General features: G+C 42.2%; 1 protein-coding gene across 11 annotated transcripts in view; it reads left to right on the top strand.

Moving 5' to 3' along the window:
• Positions 1 to 4,057: 4,057 nt before the first annotated feature.
• The window catches only part of LOC6726019 (merozoite surface antigen 2, allelic form 4), a 49,402-nt gene continuing 28,943 nt past the window's right edge, over positions 4,058 to 24,516 (top strand). For 9 of the 11 annotated variants that reach the window (XM_039296321.2, XM_039296318.2, XM_039296323.2 and 6 more), the window contains exons 1-2: positions 4,058 to 4,768; positions 22,624 to 24,266. In XM_039296321.2, the coding sequence (XP_039152255.1) occupies positions 24,114 to 24,266 (153 nt within the window). In that variant the 5' untranslated portion in view covers positions 4,058 to 4,768; positions 22,624 to 24,113. Of the gene's footprint in view, positions 4,802 to 22,623; positions 24,267 to 24,516 lie in introns of all 11 variants that reach the window. The other 2 variants (XM_039296313.1, XM_039296319.1) reach the window with 2 other exon arrangements.

The raw sequence follows: 24,516 nt of genomic DNA, 5'->3' as shown, positions 1-24,516 counted from the left end.
TTATTTGGCAAATGTGGAATTAAATCAACAACGGGTCACACACTCAGCCATGAAATATGTGTGCTAGGCAGTTACAGATAAACATACATATATGAATATATATATATATATATCTACTCGTGCAGATATACATATATGTATATATACTTATCGCCCCCTTCTAGTTTGGGCAAAAATTGCGCATACGCCACGTTGGGCGAATATTTGCAACGATTTGTTTGCCATTTTGCTGGCAATCGAGAGAGCCGCAGAGCAGTCTATGAATAGAATTGTAGAATCGCTTGGAATGGTTCGAATGGTGGGCAAACCCACTTTCGGGTGGCATTTTGTGGGCGGTGGGGCTGTAAAAAGCGAGCATGATGAGCAAATATGCTCGAGAGCGCTGCAGACACAGATACAGATGCAGATGCGGATGCACTGCATCGTTAGTGGCAAATCCTTTTTGGCACACTTCAGTCGAAAGCCTGCATCACTCACGTGTTGCAGCTGGATACTCAGCTATCCGCACATGACCACCAAAACCAACCATGCCCCAATCAACCAGCACCTGGTCCAGCCCACGTGGGCGTTGAATTTACCCAAGTAAATGGTACATGCATGGGCGTCTGGGCGGGATCGGGTATCAGGTCTTGGGCCGGACGCTAATTGCTGACAACGATTTGCTATTGATTGCATTTTCACGCTGCTTGCGTGCCAAGAGCTCACGGAGCGAAGTCAAAGGACACGCTGTGACAAGGTAACCATATTGATTTTGTGTCGCGCCAAGAATACCCAAGTAGTGCCACGTAATGCAGCTGACTCTCTAGCCGAAACTTCATCCTGGTTATGGTGCCGAATGCTAGGGTTAAATCATTAATACTCGCAAGAATCATTTTTTGATTTTTAAAATATTTAATTAATATTATAAATAATAAATATGGAAGTAGCCCACAGCTGAATGGCAGTCTATCTTTCCATGGATTGATTGCATTCGGTAAATGCGTTTTTGGTTAACTAATGATACATTCTGAATGGACTCTAATCCTTAACCCTTTCACTTTGCAAAGTAGCCACACAGTTTTCCCGTATCATTTTCCGCTCGAGTGATAAACGCTTTCCGCTCGCTTGTCAGTCGCCAGCTTAGGAATCACTTAAATTATATTTTCCTCGCCCGCCGGCAGCTAAACGCTCGCCCCGCAGGCGGTCCTGCGACAAATTAGGCATCCACTGTGGGTGGTACGGCATGGTCGTGGAGGATGGGGCATGGCGATTCGAGGGAATTCCTGGCCAATTTTTCACACTACGCGGAAGTATTATTTGGGTCACATTTCCTGCTGCTTTTAATTAAAATCTTCCTCCACTGGCGGAAGTACAAATTTCTTGCCGTTACAAAGCGAGCTGTGTGACGCTCCACGGGCGTGGGCCCATCACCAGGCGCGGTTGGATCCAAAGGGGGGAGGGGGCCAAGAGGTCCTTGCCAGATAGCGGGGTTGACTGGCTTAGTGACTTGGTCAGAGCTAAGTCGCAGCCGAAGGCGTTTGTCGACCCGGCAACCCGAACTTTATCCCGACACCGATGGTGGACCCGAGTCCACGGGAGTCGCCCACAACCTATTGCCCTTCATAATGCGACAGGGGCGTGGGCCGAAGGAGCGGGGCGGGGGCGGCCTTACCCTTCACTGCTTGGCGAGGGGAAGGGGTGAAGGGGGGATGGGTGCGGTGGTGGTGGTGGTGCAGATGATTTCAGCTGAGATTGAAGATAAAACACATGCGCTCATCACGTTTGCTGTTTGTGCCGTTTCTGTTTGTGCTCTCGTCGTGGTTCTACTGCTGCTGATGCTGCCTCTCGTCCTTAGCCCCCCACCCCGCACCACCCCGCTCGCAGGACCTCCGCTCACAGACACACACACACACACACACATGCTCGCTCACACACAGGGACACCGCAAGGCCGCACTCACACAGACGCCGACACAAAGCGCCGCACATGGCACTTGGCGCTTCCTTCGTCCCAGCACTGAGAAAAATAAATGGTTTACTTTACTTTAAAGTTAAGTAAGAAATTAAATAATATTGTTAAAAGATTTATTTAAAAAAGGTAAATATAAATACATTAATTTATAATATATATTTAAAACACATTTAAAAGTCCTTGTACTTATGTTAAATTCAAAGATCAGAGAACTCTTGAATCCAAAACAGCATGAATGCATTTTTAAAGCATTTAAATAATAATAATTATAATAATAATAATTAAATGTTAAGAGCATATCTCACATGCTTTTTGTTTTTAAAGTAACTTAATATAGAAGCTGGCATATTTCAAAATTATGGATAAAAAACCTACAGAAATATTTAGAATTTATAATTACCATAAAAATGAATCATTTACAATCAATATAATATTATATATGTATGATCACATACCACAATATCAGTTACATTATTTTTCCGAAATGTTGTTAGCTTAAGGCGTCCAAATTGTTCTCAGTGCACCATTTCTGTTTCTATCTGTGGTGCTGGCTGGTCTGGTGCTGTTCTCCTTGCTCTTGTTGTTCTTGCTGTGGAGCTGTGGAGCTGTGGGGTCTTCTGTTGGCTTTGTCCCCGCTGGGAAATGCGCATCGCCCGCGGCAGACAAATATTTTTTTATCTTTATTCAATTCAATTCCACCAGCGAGCACTTCGGTTTTTCTTTGGCCCGTCCTCGGATATGATTCTCTTATTGTCTTAATTGGAAATCCCGACCAGTTTCATCTGCCAAATGGAGCTGGGAGCAGCCGGCTGCCCGATGCCTGCAACTTTAATGTACCATGCAGGTGGGTGGGCGGCATGGAAAGTTCCATGTCCCCGCGGAGTTGACATTTCGTCGACCATTTAAATAAAACTATTTGCAGTTGCGGAAAACTTAGTGGGAAATGTACTTTAAATACACATTAGTTTTAGATATAGATGGCACATGATTTCATTTATACCAGATTGTTCAAAAGTTACTAAATCATTTATAACGGACAGAATAACAGACTTAGTTGTTGTTAAATAAACATTGAGTTGTTTTAAACAAAACGTTTTCTAAATCATAAATTTATGTGCTTTAAGCATTCCATACTCATTGTTTATGTTTTTAGAAGCTTTCCATTTATATTCTTTTTTTTTTATTTTATTTTAGAAGAATTTAGGCTTCGATTTTCTAAACTAGCTAGATTTTGGTAATATAGTTTGCTATAAAATCTTTGCTTTTAACATAGAGTAGTGTAAATAAATACAATAATATATTCTTCCGACAATTCCTTTTTTACAATTAAGCAATTTGACAACATTTAAAAATATTTCTTAAATTATTTTCCCTTATTTTCAATTCCAAATTACCTTATGGTATATAATTCGCGAAGATTTTTAATTTTCAAATCTAAAACTTTTGCCACGTTCTTGCTATTGCATTTTAATAATTGCTAATGTCACTTGATTTAAATCAATTTGCTTCTATAACACGCCTAATCTGTGATTCCCTCCCAAAACAAAAAAACGCGGACACTACTGCTCCATTTCCCAGCGGGCTGTTCCGCCTGAGGAGCAGTAGTAGTGTCCTTTCGGCTCGCAATTGGGCTCGGCACTCGTTTTTGGTCCACCTCGGTTTCGGCTTGGCTTGGCTTGGTTCGGTTCACTTCGTTGGGTTCCGCTTCGCCTGGAGTCCTGTGCCCATGCTGATGGTGCTGCTCCCGCTCCTGCTCCTGCTCCTCCTTTAGCTCCTGCTGATGCTGGGCTTTCCTCAATGAACATGTGAGTGCGCGGGGGGTGCAAGGATGTGCGGCAGGCGGCGATGCGGAGGCGACAGGGCCGAGCTTTGGGCCTGGCTACAAACATTTTTTTGTAACAGTCGCGCATATCCTTAAGCGAGAGAATCCCCTGCCCCTCCCCTCCTCCTTAGCAGCCCAACCGCCAGGATGCCGATCATCCCCCCGCTCATCCATCCAAAAGGACTCTCGGTTGTTTGGGGGGCATTCGGCGGGGCCTTCGGGCCTTGGGGGCTTCGTGTCGGCTCGTTTCCGCTCGGCTCTGATAAGCTGTGGTCCTGGCCCAGTCGTCCTGGCCGTGGTCCTGCTCCTGCTCAGTGCCAAACTGTCAATCGTGTAGTGCGGTCATGTGGTGCGGAGCCAGCGTGCGCACGCCTCCCATCATCATCGCCCTCTGAGTGGTCTTTCAGTCCTCTTCAGTCGTGCCACAGCCACAGCCAAAAGTCCACAACCAAAACCAACTCGAAACCGAATCCAAATCCGAAACTGAATCTGCATTTGATTCTGAATTAGTATCTGAGTCCGCAACGAACACTCTGGCAAGCGGAATCGCCCTCGACAAATATTTTTTGTTCTTGTTCCCCGAATTCCATTGCAACATTTAGCCAGCAGCTAAAACAAAGTAAATAAGCGCAAGAAAAATATAATAAGCAAAGTGCTCAAGTGCCAAAAAAAAATAAGAAAATAATAATAAAAATTGCAAGAAAGAAAGCAGAAAATTAAACCGGAACCTTTCCAGCTAAGCTGAAGAAAATAAATATTAATATAAATGTGCCTGCGACAAAAAAAGAAGGAAAAATGCCAAGAGGGATAAATATGCTACGTGCAATTGTTAATTTTTTTGAGATTTTTTGTTCTTGTGCGGTTTGAACACGAGTGCGAACAGAACAACCACAACACAATATACAAATATATATATATAAATATATATAATATTCAACAACAACAACAACAGCATCGACAACAACCACAACAAAAGGATGAAGGACTGCTGCAAATGTGCGTGAAATGTGACCAAAATCAGCAGGATATGTAACTAAACCAACATTTTGTATATGTTTGCATGGCTTTCGAATTTGTATTACAGGGTATTTTCCAGTCTGTTCCTCATGCTCATACCATTTGCCAAGTGTGAAACCATTCGGTACTTGGTCCTAATCCAATTTGTGACCCAACAACTCGAGTCGAGTCAACTTTTCCATGTGTGCCAGTGTGTTTTTTTCTGTGCCAATTAGTTGACAGATTACGCAAAACTAATGCCAACATTTAATTTCTGGCCGCATTTTAGCATTTTTATTCATATAATTTATATAACACCGATATCCGCCGCGTCCCAATCTCCGCCAGAAACCCCGAAGAACAGCCCCACATCCGAATTCATCTAATGAAGTTGTGTGTGGCGGTTGGGCGGCGGTGGGATTCCAAAAAAAAATTACTCAATCGCCTTGGTGTGTGTGCGCCGATGGTGTGCTAGTGTGTGTGTGTGCTAGTGTCCCTGTCTGTGTGACAGTGGTCCTTGTAGTCCTTGTGCCACCCTCGATTTAGGCCTTTTGGGCACTGCCGCCTCTTGTCTGCGCCTTGTTATTTTTACAGCTCCTTGAGCCACTGACCAAATTTTCCTTTTGCTTTCCTCTTTTTTTTTCTTCGGCTGTAATTTCTTTTTTTTTTTTTTGGGGTGGTGGGGTTGCAATTTTGGGGGGGGTGTGTGGGCTGGTCCTCAAAACTCTATTAGCTCCATTATTAATAAAGTTTTCCCTTTTCAGTCCGGGCTCCTAATGATATTTTCTTGTATGGGCATTCTCAAAGTCGAGAATTTGCTGGCGAAGGGGTGTGGGAATTTTGATGAGGGGTTGTTGGCTTGAAAATTGAGTGATTATGGGTGTTGTGTCGGAATGCGGGCAATAATTTTGCGTATTTCACTGGCCCTCATGTGTGTGCCTTTGTTGTGTTTGGAAAATCTTCAGCTTTTTTAGGAAACAGCTTTATCCTTCTGGATTTCTGGATGAGAGGCATTAAAGGTTGAAAAATATATATACTCGAAAAGCAATAATTTTTAGTTCATATTTATTCGATTTGGAAGTAGAAAAAAGCCATAAAAAAAACACAAGGGTATATATGTATTGTTTTTTACAGATTTAATTGTAAAAACAAAATGCCATAGTATTTTTAGATTACTAAATTATTCATTATAAACTATAGCTTTTATTAAATTGTAAATCTTCTACTTATCTTCTTTAAATATATTTAAAGCTATTTCATTGAATATTCTTCTTCATAACCATTTAATTAAATTTATCAGTTACTGACTAGCTTCTTAATTTCAATTAAATCGAAAAAAAACGGAAATATTTAATTATAGTATTAATTGAATTATTAAATTAAAATAAATACTTGTTTGGCAATTACCACTTCTTCATAATTAATTAGTCGACGGCATTGACTAATTATGGTTTTAAATTGAAATTCTGTGGATTTATTTGTTCGCAATTTCCTGCTAATTGGTGTTTGGATCCCAAAATGCAATTCAAGGCTTTTTCCCGACCATTTTTCAGTGAATTTGTCCATATTTGTGGCACTAATGATGCGGTTAAGCTAGGCATTCAATACTTCTTGGAATCTTTAATTAGCGATTGCAGCCGAAAGATAATACCGATTCTCCGTGGGTAGTCAAGTTTACAATGCAATGGTATTTTGCATTTTAATTAATTTGATATACGATTCCGGTTTTAATTTAATAACCACATCGCTGTACATTTCGGCGTCGCAAAGCGACCGGAATGCAAAGTGCGCTTTGTTGCAAGCAACATTTTGCCATTTGTCGCTCGTCGAATATAAATTTGCCTGTCTCAGCAGCACACACACACACAGTGCTGGCCAAGTTAGTAGGAGCGATATGTATGTTACTTTATTTGCAACGTTTGCCAAGTTTATTTTATATGAATATGCTTACTAATGACAGAAGTAAATGGGTTTCAGCAACTTTAATTTAACAAGCAACTTTTGGCACAGCATCCATTTGAAAGTAAGTTTGAGAAGTAACCAAAGACATAAATCATGCAAATTTAATGTACTTTCCAACTGATAAATCACTTTTATAAAATAAAATGTACTTGCTTAGCAGAAGGAATTTACTTGATACCGGAATCAAATAAATCAGCGTGCAAAGAACAAGTTATGCCTTAAAATGTATTTAGTTTACTTCTAAGAAGTAAACTAAACAAGTTAAAGCATTGCACACTTCACAGTTCACTTCCCTAGTGGTCACTATCGCATTGACCAGTGCTTTACGCATTCGATGGACGTGGGGAATCCCCCATTGACGGCACTGTCTCACTGACGTTACCCATACGCCGTGTATGCCCGCCTGAAAATGTTGGCTTGCCTGCTTGTTTGTTTGTTTGCTCGCCGCTGGTCGTTTTGTGACTTTGATGACCGGATAGCTGGATGGCTGGTTGGCTGGATGGACAGAGGGTTTGGCTTTTGCAAGGATCTGGGTTTTTTCTTTTTCTTTTTTTGATTTTGATTTTTTGCCCAGATTGGCAGCTGATTTTGCTGTTGATGCTATTTTCGCTCGGAGCTGTGAATGAATGTCATAATCGATAATTTAATGTGCAAAGTGGCTGCTTTTATTTTTGGTCCTGTGTGTGCTTATACTTTCCTTTTTATTTCTGTTTCCCTAGCCAACTTTATTTATATTTTTTTTCGCCACTTTGCTTTTCTCTTTCGACTGGCCGAGCCATAAACGTGTTTAATTAATGGCAATGACACAAGCACTTGCACAAGCACACTCACACACACACACACACATAATCCTGGCAGATTAAGGATAAGAAAGAGAGGAAGAAAAGAGTGACTGAATAAGGAGGAGGGGCGGGGAGGGGATAGAGAACGAGAGAATAAAATGACACTCGGCCAGTCACATTCGAAATGTGTTCACAAAATAAACACTGAAGCAAAAGCGGCAAAAGTAAGACACACACACACACACTCGCATTCGCATTCGCAGGATGCTTGAGAAGATGATGAAGAAGTAGAAAAATAAGAATAAGAATAAGAATAAGTGAAAGCAGGGAGAGAAAGCGCGGAGAAAGCGACACGGTGAGAGCGAGAAAACAGCAGAAGAAAAATGCCAAAGATGCCGACTATGAGGAAGGACAATGGCAAGCAGACGACATCTTTGCTAGTAAGTGTGAATGTATCTGTGTAAAGGACGCTCTCCCTGCCTTCACATGTGTGCGTGTGTAGGTAGTGTGTGTGTGACAGCAATAATAATAAAACCCTAGAAGACCATGTGTGCGCGTCTCTTGGTCTCTCTTTATGCGAAATGCCAAAAGGAAATGCCAAGAAATGAAGTGCTTCTCCCCCACACAAGCACACAACGCACACATACAACTGTAACTGCGTGCGTGCCCATGTGTGTGTGTGTGTGTGAGTGAGTGAGCCCTACAATTACATAATATGGTGCGCGCATAAGACGAAAAGTATTGTTAAAGCCCTTTTTGATTTCATCGTGCATTCGCAGCTGGCATGAAAAACTATGCCATGCCGGGCGGAGATTTTCCTCTTTATTGATTGAATGGCACTCGCCCAAAAAGGGGGCGCGCTGGCAAAGGGGGCGTGGTGGGCGGAGAGAACGAGAGTTGGAAGGGCGCCGGGGTCTGGGTGGCATTTCCGGCTTGCGCCCCAAAGTGAAAGTGAACTGAATTTGAGCTCAGCTCCTTAACACGTCCTTACTTTGTTCGTTGGTGTACGCTCAACTTAAATGCATTTGTGCACAGGGAGAAAAGCCCAGTGACATGTGCTTTACTTGTAATTGCAGTTTAAAGTTTAGTTTATATATATCTAAATATATTAATATATCATTTTAAGTTTGTAGTTCATATAGAAAGAGACTTGCACATAACTAAAAGAAAATTTTGATAAATGTTAAATTTTATTGCCATAAAATGTAAATAACTTAGGACTATCAAATTTTAACTAAGCTTTTTTCTACTCTGTCTGTGAATGTGTGTTTGTGTCTGTGTCTCTGTGTGTGTGTGTCCGCTGTGGCTGTGTGTGTTTGCCCTACTGCCCTAATGAAATTACAGAGTCCAACGATGAGCTGCCAACGCAGAGAATGCACTCAGGGCGCACCAATACACGCTTAGTCATATACATATATGTATGTATGTACATATATATATCAGAGAACTGCAGCCCGCCACTGGCACTCTACGTCCACCCGATAAACACTCGGTCTCTAGGCACCCCGTCTTTTTTGACACCCTACTTGCGGCAACAGAAAATATTCGGGTGTTTTACCAACGTTGTGTTTTTGTTACGAGTAAAAAAACCACCCGAGGCCTGCTGCGCAAGAGCCGTATGGGTGAGTGGACGCACAGTCAACGATCGGCCGCAGGTCATTTTTTGTGCGCCTAAAATTTGTATGGGTGGAAGCGCGACGGGTATAAGAAATGAAGGGTAAAAGGGAATACCCAAGAAAAATTTCGTGCTCATGTCGGGTGCCACCCGTTTCGAATCATTGCCTTACTAATTTTTCACAAGTCGCTAGCTGAATACTCTAATGACAAATATTCTTGCATAAATTCATTTTTGAAATGCATTTTGTGACATTATGTACATAGATTCGGCTATTAGCATTATTACTATTACTATTATTTTTACTATAATTTACATTTAAATAATAAAAACGTTAATAATATATATAATATATAATAATATATAATATAATATATATATATATATATATATATATAATAATTAAATTACATATATATATATAAATTTACAATATATAATATAATAAAATATAATATAATATATATAATTATAATAAAATATAATAATAAGATGAAGGGCATATTTTACAAAGTATTCGACAAAGTCTAGAGCCACGCCGAAAGAATAGTGTATAAACGTATGGAGTGTAAAACGTATGGAGTTACGCATCTTGTCTGTGACTCGACTATCTACAAGAGTAGATAGACTGATAGAGACTATTACCCGAGTATTTTTCGAAACACCCGAGTATTTTTGGAAACACCCATGTGTTTAACGGTAAACCCACAAGTGCTTTTGTCACTCATCCCTTTTTAGGCATTTGTCTTTTTCTGACTGTTTGTCTTCTCTACCCTCCGTTATGGGTGCCGAGTATGATCGGCACCCGCGACGCAGGTCACCGTGTTGATTCGGGTGCGGGCACAACGGGGTGTCTTGTCTACATGTGCAGATGTATACTGTGTGTTTGTAAGTACCCGCGATGTGCGTGGCGGGTAGCACCCGCACACAAAATTGTTGGGTGTGAGTCGAGTGGTAAAAAATGCCACCCTTGCAGTTCTCTGATATATATACCCAAGGAGCGACTGCATTGCTGCATTGTAACCCTGTCACTCACACACACTCACACGCAGACATGCACACTAAGAACTCACCGACACCGATAGTGTGTGCTTTTTCATAAATTGCATTTAGTTGGCCAAGTTTTTTGTTACTTTTCAGTTGATTTGATTTTATGGTCTGCCAGGATCTGTGTCCTCGTGCGAACGAGTCGGGTGTGCGGACTCCAGGGTCCGGAGCTCCGGACAAATGTGTCCGTAATGGATGCCAAGTTGAAAAAGGTTTTTATAGAGATTATTTATAAATGTTATTACGCTGCCGAGAATGTAAAGCAGCCCGCCGGGGATGTGTGAAAAAGCGACGAGATTTGATCGTTCTCGAAAAGAGTTGAGCATTGCATGTTTTCACAATGCGCTTTTGTGCGAATAATGGCCAAGTTGATGGATGGGGGCAAATAGTAGATGTAGTAATCACTAAGATAGATAAATGCGCTTAAATTAATTCCGTTCTGCAAGTGCAGAAAAAGCATATGAGGTTTAATTACGCTTTTGTCTTCCATTGAAGCTCCCTGTTTGATTACTCTTCCAGATATTTCAAGTATGATAACCAAGTATAATAGTGCTATAATAGGTTTAAAGGTTCCTAAAAAATGGTTGAGTTTCTCGAATATCTGCTACATATCAGACCTTTAACAAGCACTTTCCATCCCCCAAAAAGCAGCCACTTTAGCTTTGGCTCCACTTCTTTTACCCATTTACTTGAATTTTACCTTCCCCATTTCATTTTTTTTTTTGTTTTTTGCTGGCTTGGGGGTCTGTTTACCTTAACTTTCGATTACCCGTGAAGCCAAATACCGAGAACCATAAAAATCGTTGTTACCTTCGTTAAGCAGCAAGGCAGGCGTCTTCATTTGGTCCTGCTCTCTTGGTCCTTTCGTCCTTTGGATCCTTCTGGCTGGCTGGGGTGACTTGGTGATTGGGTGACTGCTTGGCTGTCTGGCCGAGTGGGTGTGGACTGACTTCTGGCCAGCATTTCCGCACTTCCGCATTCCGTGAGCTGTCCTCAGAATGAGCGGCAACTAACTCATTTGCCAGCCGGCTTTATCGCCGCATCTTGGCAACTGCGCGTGGTACGTGCCTATTAGCCGGAACGTGTTCCATTCGCAGGCGGCTTGGCCGTGTAACAGACACTCCTTACCATTAATTTCCATTTTGATTGGGTTCGCCACACATACTCATCCACTCCGTCCCTTTGTATCTATCTCACATCTTTTTGATATCTTTTTGTTTCATCTCGGACGGCGAATCAATCAAACATAATTTACTGCGCTATGCAAAACTGAATCCTGATGGTTTCTTCATTTTCATTTTTCCCGGCACACTTTTTATTTAATTATGCTGCCGCCGAGAAATTGATTGTATGCCTCAGTTGGCCGAGCTGCAATCAATCACGGGATTCGTCTTAAAAGGGTTACGGATCCCATTTCCGTCTCGGGTCGAGGGCTATAATAAGATCACCCATTCCCCGCCCAGAGTTTCCCTGTTCACTTGAATCAATATACATATATTTCTTCACATTGTGAAGGAAATATATGGCAAATTTATTGAATAGCTGACATTCTATTCGGTTTCAAAGGTTACTTCTTTTTACTTACTTACTTTTTGGGTCTCTAAGGAAACTGTTCTCATTGAAATACAAGTCGCTGTACTATATCCCAATATTATCCTCCATATATTTAGTTAATATAAAGTTAATATAAAATATATACAACATTTTGTGTAACACCCGAAAATGCTTGAAAATGCGGAAGGCATAATTTTGGGAAGCATCCATCAATTAGCTTCCGATGAAATATCATCTTTACACACATGTGTACCCATAATGTGGCCCTCTCGTTGGGCCTCGGTCGGGGGATTCCCCCACTCCCCACCCATCACCACTCGAAGGGCAGCCAAATGACTGGAAGAAGCCTCTGTAAATGCACACCAGGGACTTTTTTGGTGGGCGTCCATGGAGGAGGCACACATGCGAACACCACCCATCGAAACCCACTGTGTTTTTCTTATTATGCCCATTAGACGAAGAGTAAAAGGGTATACTAGAATCGTTCAGAAGTATGTAACAGGCAAAAGGAAGAGTTTCCGACTATATAAAGTGTATATATCTTTGATCAGGATCAATAGATCAATATAGATCTCAGGAACTATATAAGCTAGAAGGTTGAGATTCAGCATACAGATTCTAGAGACATAAACGCAGCGCAAGCTTGTTGTTGCCACGCCCACTCTTATGCCCATAAACCGCACAAAACTGCCACGCCCATAGTTTTGAAAAAGTGTTTATATTTTTCACATTTTGAGTAGTATTGTAAATTTCTATCGACTTGCAAAAAAACTCTTTGCCAATTCGTGTCCCGCTGACCCGAGTAATGGGTATCTGATAGTCGTGGAACGCGGCTATAGCATGCTCTCTTGCTTTTTTTTTGTGGAATGGGTATGGGGAGGATGGGGACTGTGTGTTTGGATGGCCTTTGCGTGTGTGCGGACATGAGGCATGTCAAATAGTTGTCAATTATTTTTATTACAATTTCCCCTTTTGTGTTTGCGCCTCGACTTGACTTGAGATGGCTTGTTCTCAGCGAAATCCCCCACAATGCTCCTCCAGTTTGCCCGGGCACCTTTTGGACGCACTTCGTCACGCCCCTGCACTGTGTTCTTTTATTTTACAAAAAATTCTCAAAAAAAAAAGCAAAACTGAGAAAGAGCAATACGAGAAACGAACACATGTAAGCTTGTCTGTAGGATGCTTGTACACCGACAAAAATCAGTCGGAAATAATGATCGATGGGCTCGAGCAAGCTACTTAATCTTGAGCTGGAACTCCTGTCGAGCTGGTGGAGAAACATAAAGAACTGGGTCAACTTATAAGATACAATTTCATAATAAATTCATTTATAATATATACATTTATCTGCAAATAAACATACAAGCAGTTAAGTAAAAACAAATAGTGGTTTTTACCATATAGATATATGATTTGTAAGCAGATATTTCTCAGTTTCTTTAAACGCGAATGTGACTCTAGCTTTGTCACTCCCAGTTTCTCGCAGTGCACAATTGTGCGAGTGTATGCATGCGTGTGCGTACTACACGTGTATGTGTTGTCGTGTCAGTGTGTTTAGCCTTTTTTAACGCATTTATTATTTCGACGAGCGTCTTTTGTTGATTGCCAGTGAGGACGGTGCGCGGCAATTCGCCTTTCATTCAACGCATTTCGTCCTTCGTCCTTCGCCGATGCTGGGGTTCAAGTGTAGGCTTAATTGGCATTCATTTGCCTTTCGCTGGGCTATGCTTTATGTGTGTGTGTGCCTGGGTGGTTCTGCTCACTGTGTGTGTGTGTGTGTGCGAGTATTTTATAATTTTTCCATTTCTCTCCTCGCTCATTGCATACACATTTCAGCTTCCTGCTGCGGCACTTTGCCATCTCTGTTGCTTTTTACGCTTTCATGCGCATTGTGCTCACTTTTCCTGTCATTCGCGTAATTGTGTGAGTGTGATTGCGTGTGGGTGTGCCTATACGCCTGTGCGTGTATGTGTGTGTGTGCGTGCGCCATTTGATGGAAACAAGCTCAGCCAGCTGAGTCCTTCTTTTTCCTTGTTGAGCTGGTTACTGTTAGTCTCTTTAACTGCACCAGGAAAAATGAACATTTTATTATGACACTTGAGTGTTTTTCATCTAAACACTTATACATACTAATTGCAGTAGCTAACCCCACATTTAATAGCTGGTGAAATGATTCAATCGAAGTCAGTCATCAATCATTCATTCATTAGCAAACAAAAGTGCAGCGAAACTACGAAATCTAAACTTTGACATTGAAACATTTAGTCAGCAATGTTTGTTCATTACAAAATGAAAAGCTGATGCCGAGGAGCGGAACTTCTTATTTCTCCAAGTGTTGTGTCGCCAGCCTTAACAACAAATTCAAATCCAGCGGAAGTAATTTGACGCACATGCGGGGGTCCTGACTGACTGACTGACTAACTGTGACCTGGCCCCGCCCACCGTTCATCCTACCCCTCTCGCCGTTCATCATTTGAATTGGGATTGACAGGCGGAGGATGAGAAGGACGAGAATTGGTCCTGCGAACGAGTTGATGCCAATTATGTGTGTGCGTGCCGCTCTCTGTGGGTGCGAAAATATGCTCCTTACGAACACACACACATGCATCCTCACCTCCCCCTTCATCGCGAAGCCAGATTTTATTTGCCTCAATTAAATATTTAAGCTAATTAGCTAACACTTCACGGCCAGACAAAAGTTGATTGATGCAAGGCGTTAAATAATTATGCTGCTTATGCTTTCGGCGCCTTTTTCCCCGCCTCCCTTTTTTATGACTTAGCACTGCAATTAAGTGCAAAAGCATTAGGACGGGGCCAATCCAATTCGGGTTGTACGTCGGGGTGAATGAAAGTGAAACTTAAAATGAACTCAAAATGAACTGAGAATGAAAACGAATATGGCGGACAGGAAATGGGTTTGAGTGAGTTTGTGTGTGTGTGTGTGTGGTGTGTGCAAGTTAGTTGAAAGTGACGGGCGGATGTTGGGATGCCATTGTGCGTTGAATTGGATTATCAAATTCTCAATGAAAAGACGGCAATCGAATCTGTAGCTGTCAATAACTTATTTATGCGATTGTTTTTGTTAGCCCAAAATATCGCCGAAAAATCAATTGGCTTTAAAATACATACATTTTGCTTTTTTGGGCTAAAGATAGACAGAGCCATTTCTGGCATGCATATTTTATGGGCTACGTTTTCTATTTTTTGTAAACGTCCTTGATTTTTGCATTTTCCCCCACAATTCGTTACGTTTTCATTCTTTTTGGCATTTTGCACATGGCTCTGGAATATTTAATATAGCTGTTAAATAAATGAAATCCGTTTTTATGCGCTTTTGGCAGTCGCTTTTATTAAATTCAAAGGATTTTAATTGTATTTTATGTGTTGATAGCACACTTTCATTTTGATTAATACAATCTGATTCAGATGCGCACACTAAACGATTGACTAAAAGTCAGTTCGTTTTGTTGCAAAGTTAGCTTAAAATAAAAGCCTTTGAAAATTCAAAACTTTGTTATGACTTTTCAACTATAAAGTAGAGTTTGAAGTATTTGAAGTAATTGCTGGGAATTTTAAATGCACGCAAAACGATTGAATAACATTTGCTTCTTAATCACAATATATCAACTTGCATTCTATAAATATTATTACTATTACAAAATTTAAGCACACATATATGTTTGCTATTCCTGTAAAATTTCTATGTTTCGTTTGCTAAGTAATATTATTTTAGCCACGCTTTGAACTTAAATGAAGCCGACTGCAATTCCCTTTTGTAATTTATCGTTATCGAAGCGAAGTGTCCTGTGGGATTCTTTATTATACCGGCCTGTGCATTGTTGAGCCAATTCAGGCTAATCCACGCCCCTCTTCCCCCTCCCTCTTTTTTGCCAGCTTTCGCCACCAAATTGCATTAAGTCGGCTGCGAACACGCGGCGTATGCGTAATACGGCACTACGATGCGATTGAGCAAAATTAAACGCCCGCCAACTGGCAGCCACCAACAGCATGGCCATTAATTTCCATTGCCGCTGCCATTAAAACGTTTTTCAATTTTTCAAACTCGCGGCTGAAAAGGTGGCCGCCAAGCAGCAGAAAAAGCAGTGGCAGGAAAAGCGGGAGCGACAGAAAAGTTCCGACATTGAAAAATTGTTGAGCCAGGCAGGCAGGCAGCAGGTCCTTGGTCCTTGGTCCTTGGTCCTCGGTCCTTGCCAGTCGACAAGCCAGCGCACATTTGGAGCAAGGCCTGTGGGCGCGGGTCCTTAAATCAGCACCACCCACTCGCCGACGACGCCGATAGGTAATTGCAGCGATTGCCACTATCGCCTATCGAACGATTTCAGCTGCAAACGGCGTTAAATCGATCCCATTCATTCCACAGTCGCTAGCGAATCTCTGGGCAATGGATTTAGCCGCTCAGGATTGCTGATTGAACTAATTAATCACTTGCACTTGGGCTGAAACTTAGAGTCTTAAGATGCCTCATACAATGTGATAGATCTTTCCGTACTTAAGATGCAAGCAAATATGTGAGATTTGCTTGGAATGAAAATGAATGATTTCTGAAGATTTGCTCTTACATGCGCCTTTCAGTTCGGCAGAAATGTATTTCTGTCTAGCTTCCTGTGAAAATTGTATAATTGCATAACCCTATTAGGAACCAACTCTGTAAAGATGAAACACCTTTTTGGCAAATTGTGTTTACGACTGTCTCTTCCTGCACACTTAGTTACCCTTACATTACGTATACGCCCAGTTGAGTTGGTTTTTGTAAATGATCGCATTTTCCTATTAAAGACAGACAAATGAATTCCATGAAATCGTCATGGGCCAACGAAATTTAAAGGACCAAAATACAGTTCGTGCGAAATTTATGCCTGGCAATTTGGGTGGCCGGAATGTTGTTACGCATACGCCTAGTGGGTCGCATAGTAATTTCGTAGAAGAAAGCGCCGCATTACGTATACGCCTGGTGAAGCAATTCGAATGCTAACTAGCTCAGCATCCGCATTCGCACAAGCAGGTGGCACAGTATAAAGCAAACTTCGTGGAGTCGATGATTACGTAAGCCAGAGTGGAGCACTAAAAGTGCCATCGCATCTAGACGTTCGCATCCGCAACCGAGGAGCCAGAATTCAGGAGACAGCAGGAGTCGCAAGCCGCAAAAATCGAGAGCCAAAGTGCATTAAAAATTCAACGTCTCTGCGAATGATTTTTCACTTTGCCTTGGGGGAGATGATGGTGGAGATGATAATGCCTGGTGATTGCGTTCATTGCATCATGTTTCATGCAGGAGGATCCCGGATCCGTGATGTGTGCCCTCATTTCCCCAGAGTTCACTTTATTCACTCGGTCTCTTGCTTTTCACCCTGAGTGTATTTGTGTGTGCGTATGCGTGTCCGTATGTGTGTGTGTGTGTGTCTTTGTGTGGCTTAATAATTTTATTGCTTTTGGTTATGGGTTTATATGCCCGGCTTGGAGGCAAAAAAGGATGAGCTTGTCGTCTACCTCTGTCGTAATTGCGTTATTCCTTTCACAGGGAAAACAGAAAACAGAAAACAGTTTTCTTTTAATTGAATTTCACGCAGCTTCTCTCGCTTCCTCTCATCCGGCTTATTTGCATATATAGTCTCCAAAGGGTTTCCTTTGGTTGGTTGCTTGGTTGGTGGGTTGGCTGGTTGGGTGATATAAATCACCAGCAGGCAATCCCCGATTCGAATTCAAGACAAACAGGAAGACATGAAGTCCTTTGCCGACTCCGCCTGATATATGACCTTTATTATTGCGAGTGTGTGCGTGTGTCTGTCTGTCTGGCTGAATGGCAAGGGTTTTTGGTTTTTAGGTTTTCTGGCCGGGCGATAAATAAATCGGTTTAAGAGGTGCCACATCTACCAGCGAATTTATTACGCTGCCGGCTTACGCGGCGTATGAGCAATTCCCCCATGGCATCCGCCGTGGCAATTGATACAAAATCACAGAGGCACAAATTGCTCCATCTCGGCATGGCAATGGGCTGGATGAAGGATGGAGGATGAAGGCTGAAGGATGAGGGCGTCGCCTTCGCTGGCGTTGACTGAGTGTCATGTTTATGCATGAGGCAATCCACGTAACGAGCTGCCTGAAAGCCAAAACGCATAACCAAAGTCCCACCTCAAGCAGCCTGATTATCGAGGGTATCCTCGATTCGACGGCGATTATGGTTTATCGATGATATATCTATACATATATCGTTCGTTGCTTCTGCAGCTTTATGCTTCTTAATTACATCAAGTTCTTTGCTATATCTATAAAAAGTATTCTTCGTTTTAAAAACATTTGCTAGAAATCTTTAATTCACTTAAAAATGTGTTTGTTATTAATATTATCTGTGATTCATTGTCTTATCCTTTCCATTGTCACAAACTTTGTGTTAATTTCTATCGCAATTTGATTAAAATCGTTTTTCCAACTCGATTTCTGTAAATTGCAATATTTTTTCATTTTGCTTGGCACACAATGGCCGAAAAGAATTATATAAATTGGCCATAAGCTTTGCATTTCCTGCATTATTATTCACAACTCAAACATTTGCTGTGTGTGTATAAAAAGACACATCGACTATTATTAGCTCGGCCATAACAATTGCGTATCATTCTGGACTTAAATATATACTTTATCTGTGTTTTTACTTGCCGCAAGTTGCACAAAAAAAAAAAAAAAAACGGGACGTGCGAAAATATAAATTTTCTACGGCTATTATTGGTCACTTTTTGCCAGTCGAAATAATGTTGATTTTGGACTTAGTGGGCATTATGTTTTGTACTTTCTGTGTGCTTACTGTTACCATAAATCGCATTATAAATATAAATGTATATGTGCTGCATTTCGTTATGGGTTTTGGACAAACACACACAATCGATATTAATCATATTATCAGGTGGGTAGCACATAGTCGTCACCCGATGGGCAACACATTGTGCCCCAAAGGACGAGATGATGACGAAATGGTATTGAGGGGCTCATCCATGGCGATGCTCTTTCATGCAAATCTGGCCCCATCCTAATTTATGCTGCGGCTCAGTTTACAAAATTTACATGACCATGCTTTTCCGGAGGGAGGGGGGAAGGGGGATGGTATGGCATGGTGTGGCATGGTGGATGGAAAGCCGGAACGGAAGAGCAGCAGCTGCTTGACCTACTCCAAATCCCAAGCCCAAGGATTCCCCACGGATTCACTTAAGTCCGGCTATATGCATGGCAATGGCAACATTTGGCTTTGGCCGGCCTAAAACTTCATATTCATAACATACACGGCCGATGTTTTCAGTCTTCCGCCATTCTGTTCTCTCCTTGTTGCGGTCTTAAGACAGAAGTAAAGTCCTGAAAAAAAAGGACAAAGGACGAGCCTGGTGGACAGCAGCTTGGCTACTTAGTGGCCAAACATTTGACATAATCGTTGATAAGGGATTGCTTGGCAAAAAAAGAAAAAAACGAAAAGAAAACTGCGAAAAGGACCACGCAGCAAGGCAAAGAAAGAAAAACATAAGATAAACAAAAGGACAAAACACAACAATCTGGGCAAGTTCTTACCTAACTGAAATCGCAATTGGCTCGAATAAAGAAAAATATAAGAACTTTCAAGCGAAATGTGGGTCAAGCGAACGCAGAGTATTGTATTTTGTTGTTAGATTTATCATGGCCCCATTTAGATACACATCTAACTACATGTATCTCATATATGTGTTTTGTCCATTATCAAAACTTCTCGCTCCCTTTTTTAGTTTTTTTTTAAAGACAATCAAGAGCTGAAATTTATAAATTCTATTCTTTAATAATATTATACCTAAAAAAAAATATTATTTACATTTTGCACTATTTTCTTGCCCTCCACTGTAGCTACTCGCTGCTGTCAATCCAACAAACATCGCTCATAATTTAAATTCCCTAGCTGACGCATAGCCAAAGAAAAAAATTCCAAAAAAAACAGGAATAAAAAACCGAAGAAATAGAAATAGAAAATGTCATGCATTTTAATGTCGGATCGGGACACGTGTCCTTTAATTAACCACCGAAAAACCAATCAAAATGCGTCGGCGCTTTTTTGTTGATTTCTCGTTGGCCGAGGGGGGCTTTAAAATATGAATGTATTTTACATAACGCATACGCCGCGTGACCCCGCCACCGATTGCCGCTGTGGCGATGGCAACAGCGCTTTCTCGATAAGTTTTTGATAAATATTCCCCTCCTTTGGACGCTCCTTGTGCTCCTTCGTCCTGACAAGTGGCTACCATTTTTTAATGTCACTTTTTGTGTGTGCTTGTGGCCACAAGGGGGTGAAGTGGGTCGCTCCTGGCGGCTGGAGACTGGGGGCTTGGGGTGTCTTCACTGCCCAATGGAGCGTACATTTTGAAATTGAAATCGGCAGGGGCGGCGAAGGGGAAGTGGAAAGGGAATGAGCCACATCAGCATCAGCAGCAGCAGCAGCCGCTGCCAGTTTCTTCTTTATCTCCCCGACAGTCGGTGGATGCTTCATTGGGTTTTATGTAGAAAAATGCGCAAATACACGAGATATATATACATATATATATGTATGTATGTATATATAGCCGGTATATATATATAGCCTATAGATTGCCGATGGGCACTGCCTCACTGTCTGACCAAGCAAAAGCTCATAAAACTTGCAGCGGCTCCTTGGCTCCTTTGGATCCTTGGGCTGCCTGGCTCCTTAAGCTGGTTAAGCGTTCGCACAAAGTGTTAAGTCTCTTACTTTGTTTTCACCTCCCCCGATTCTCCCACCGACCTCTGACCTCCACCAACTGCTCCACCACAGGCCCCCTTGAAAGCCCCTCTGCGGATGTTTGAATGCTTTATAATTACATTTTATGTGCCATCGTTGTGTATATAAGATGCCAACAGGTGCAATCCATCGACTCTTCGAGATGAATTAAAAGCCTGCCAGTACACTGCAAGAAAATTCTAGTTTCAGAGTTCGAAGGCAGAACAAAATATGTAAATATATTTTATTAGCTTCCTGTGACACTTTTGTATATCGTTTTCAAGCAAATTAGCTTATTGAAATACATTTTTTGTTTATTAATTTTTAAAACTTCACGCAAATACTGTGTCAGTGTAAAAGGGCACGGAGAAGTCAGGTGCCTGTTCCTCCATCTTCGTTTATTCAGTTTACAGTCTTTATTGAATGTTTGCCTTTGGCTCCACGGATTCAGCGTTGTAATTGCTCGAGTTTAATGGCCAATCGGCGTATCCTGTCTGCGAAACCAGTTTCTGGCTTCCACCTACTTGCCCAACCTCCTCAGCCACCGTGGAAAAATGTAAATCCACGGAAATCGACCGACAATATCTGATACCCGCGGCGATTCCACTCATACTTTTTGTGATTTACATTTACAGTCTCCTGGAGACACAAAATTCCCTGTTCACCCAAAAACTCCGTCAGTTTGCCCTAATAAACGAGGAAAGCCATTGGTCCGTCGGTGGCAGTAACATTAATCCGTTTCCGAGGGGCATAAAGTGCGGCATTGTCTATGTAATGAATGCCGAGTGAATGCCAAGTGAATGTTGAGTGTTTGTTTGAGTTTGGCGAATGAACGAATGAGCGAGTAAGTGCGTCAGTGAATGGGCAATGATGCCCGATTGATGGCCAAATAATGGAGTTTCCCACGATAGATGGAATAGGGATTCGGGTTTTGAAGGCGACTCAACAGCTGAATAACGAATTCCGATTACTTTACGCTCGATTTGGCCAGGGACTGTAATTCATTAGAAAAGTGTGTCAAACAATTGCCGGCGTCTGAATATTCAATGATTTCCGATTGAGATCTTAATCGATGATTTGACGTATCTTTTGCGAAAGCGATAAATGTTTTATATGGAAATGTCAGAAAAATTACATATTTATTTGATAATTTATTGATTTAAAGTCATTCATTGGAAAACTACACTATATACTGTATATATTGATATTTTATTTAGTATTGCCACTCATCAGATAATAGCTACGTATACAGCTTAACCAATTGACAACCTGATCTAGTGGCAAACATAATGATTGATTGGGGTCAAGTAGCTATCACTAATTAGATAATTTCCAGGCCCCATTCCACCGCTCCACAGCTCCACATCTCCAACGCAACCCCGTCAATCATTGGCCATCAATCACGGTTGCTGGATAGTTGGCCAACTTGTCCGTGCGAAAGGTTCAATTACACACAAATCAAACTTGCCGCAAAGTTAATGAACTTCGTGCTGACCCACCGAAACTCACCTTTGTCAGCCAGCACATTCCTTTCCATTCCATTCAATTCCATCTCATCTTCGATTTATGTGCCCAAAAATTAAGGGAAGCTTTTAGAATTATTGAGTTCATTTCGAGGCTCAAACAAAATTGATTGGGAATCTATCATCATTAAGCTATATTAAGCATAATATTATATAGTAAATAAAACTATAAAAAACATAAGCAGTATCAAACAAGAAGCATTTGATTGCATTTCGATTAAACTTAAATTTAAATTAATGTTTCAAGCTGTTGTAGAACATTGCTTCACTTGCTTACTTTCTCATGATTTAATTATCTGTTTTAATTATCGAATTCCTAAGATTCCAACTGGCACATATTTCCGAACCCAACACCCATTTCTCCATGTGTATTTGTGTGCTGGGGCAAATGCCGATGTGGTTGCCCTTTAAACGACTTTTGCTTCTTGGAATTTGTTGAAAACTAAATCGTTTCAGTGCGAAACACTTAATGATGTGCTTGTGTGTGTAAGTGTAAGTGTGTGTGTGAGTGTGTGTGCTGGTGCTGTGTTGTGTTTGCAACTAAATTGTTAGACATTTTAATTAATTTCCACTTTAATGTTTACTTAGCTAAATGTTTTCCTCCCTGCCTGCAGGCAACAACAACAACAACAGCAACAACGGAGACTTCGAGCGGATACGACAGCTACGGCAGCTAGAGATACTTGTAACTAAAGTGACATGAGGCCTTAACAACAATAACACCAACAAAACAACAACAACAACTACTACAACAACAACAATAAAAACAGCATCAACAACAAGCAGAAGAACTACAACAACAGCGAGCATAAGAACAAAGGACACGACAGCAACAAAAGCAACAACAACAAATTCAAACAAGCAACCGTAGAGCACTAAAAACCAAATTACAAACAATTAAAAGCGAACACAGGGAAGGATCCTCCAGGGAGAGAGAGCTTGACAACGGTACTGCAGCCACGCCCCCTGGCCAGCCCCCTCACACACACACACACACACACAGTCAAGCAGACAAGTATACAACGCAGAGAGTCACCCAACAACAAAAAAAGCCATCTACATGCCTCAATGGCCGCTCCATCGTTTATGGCCAACTAAAACTGAGCAGCGGTGCCCACGAAGGACCCCCGAATTCGTCCTGGTTGCCGGGGCGACCGGCCACCCCACCAGTCCATCATCGCCGGGACCTTTGTCTTTGTTCCGCATCAGGACCAGAAACACCAACAGCAACTGAAACAGAAACGACAGCGCCACCGAAGGCGGCAATAAAAAGTTTGCTTTGTGTGTGCGCTCTTTGGGCCACGAAACACGCTACCATCCCATTCTCGCCTCCCTGCCCCCTCGGAGCCTGGTCCACCTACTCGTGCTGCTGCCACGCCCCCCGTTCGAAAACGGTGTCGCCCTCGTTGTCCTTGTCGTCATCGTCAGACGCCTGTGGGCACTCAATTAAGCCCAATTCAACGCAACTTGAAAGCGACAGCGGCAACAAAAGCAGCAGCCGCTGAAAGTGACAAAAACAGCGGAAGGAGCAACAACAATAGCTGCAGCATAAATAATAACTGTAACAATAGTGGCAAGAAACAGCAGCAACACCTGCAGCAGCAGCAGCAGCAGCAGCTTCGCTAAAATATTGCATAGAAACCGGAGGAGCAGCAGCAGCATTAATAAAAACAGCATTAGCAGCAGCAGCAACGCAACAAGAGCATCAAAAGCTGCAAACCTGCAGCATCAGCAATAATTGCAATAAAATCAACTAAAACCGCAGCAACTGAAGCAGCAGCAGCAGCAGCAACAGCGATTAAAGCTGCAACAGCAACACAAGTGGCACAAGCAGCAGCAATTGAAGCTGCAACACCGGCGGTAGCAGTCAGCCGGCCACGCCCACGGTAACGCCAACGCCCGCGCCCCCACACACATACATCCGCAGACAACGAAACACACACACAGATACAAGCTACAGATATACAGACACAGATTAAGATACAACTGCAGCTACAGATACATTTAGAGGAGCAGCGGCAACAGCGGCCACACGGACTTGCGACACGCCCACGTATCGCTGGCGTGGGCGGCGGGCGGTGGGAGTGGCTGAGTGGATGTCAGGATGAAACTGAGCGTGAGCGCGTATCGGGCGCATGCATCCGCACACAAGAAGATCCTCTCCAGCGGCTATCACTCACAGCTCAACTACGGCAGCACTGGAGCGGCAGCGGCATCCTCCTCGTCGTCGGGGGCCACTGCAACGGGCCTATATACGGTGAGTGTCCATGGTGTCCATGATGCTCATGATGTTCATGATGTTCATGATGTCCCTGAGTCCCTGGCCCCCACATCCTGCCAACGCTGCACTCGTACATTTCCGTACAGAGCAGTCCGATTTTGATTCCGATTTTGGTTTCCCAGAAGGACAATCTCTGTCACTCTTAGGCAGCTCGTGTTTCAGTTACGTATTCCCAGTTACACTGCAAGAAACGCACCAGTGTGTAGTATTGCATTATGCTTTAAGC

Source organism: Drosophila simulans, chromosome X (genome assembly GCF_016746395.2).
Source record: "Drosophila simulans strain w501 chromosome X, Prin_Dsim_3.1, whole genome shotgun sequence".
NCBI classification, from domain to species: Eukaryota; Metazoa; Arthropoda; class Insecta; order Diptera; family Drosophilidae; genus Drosophila; species Drosophila simulans.
Note: the sequence above shows the minus strand (reverse complement) of the source record. Positions and strands in the feature narration are given on the sequence as shown.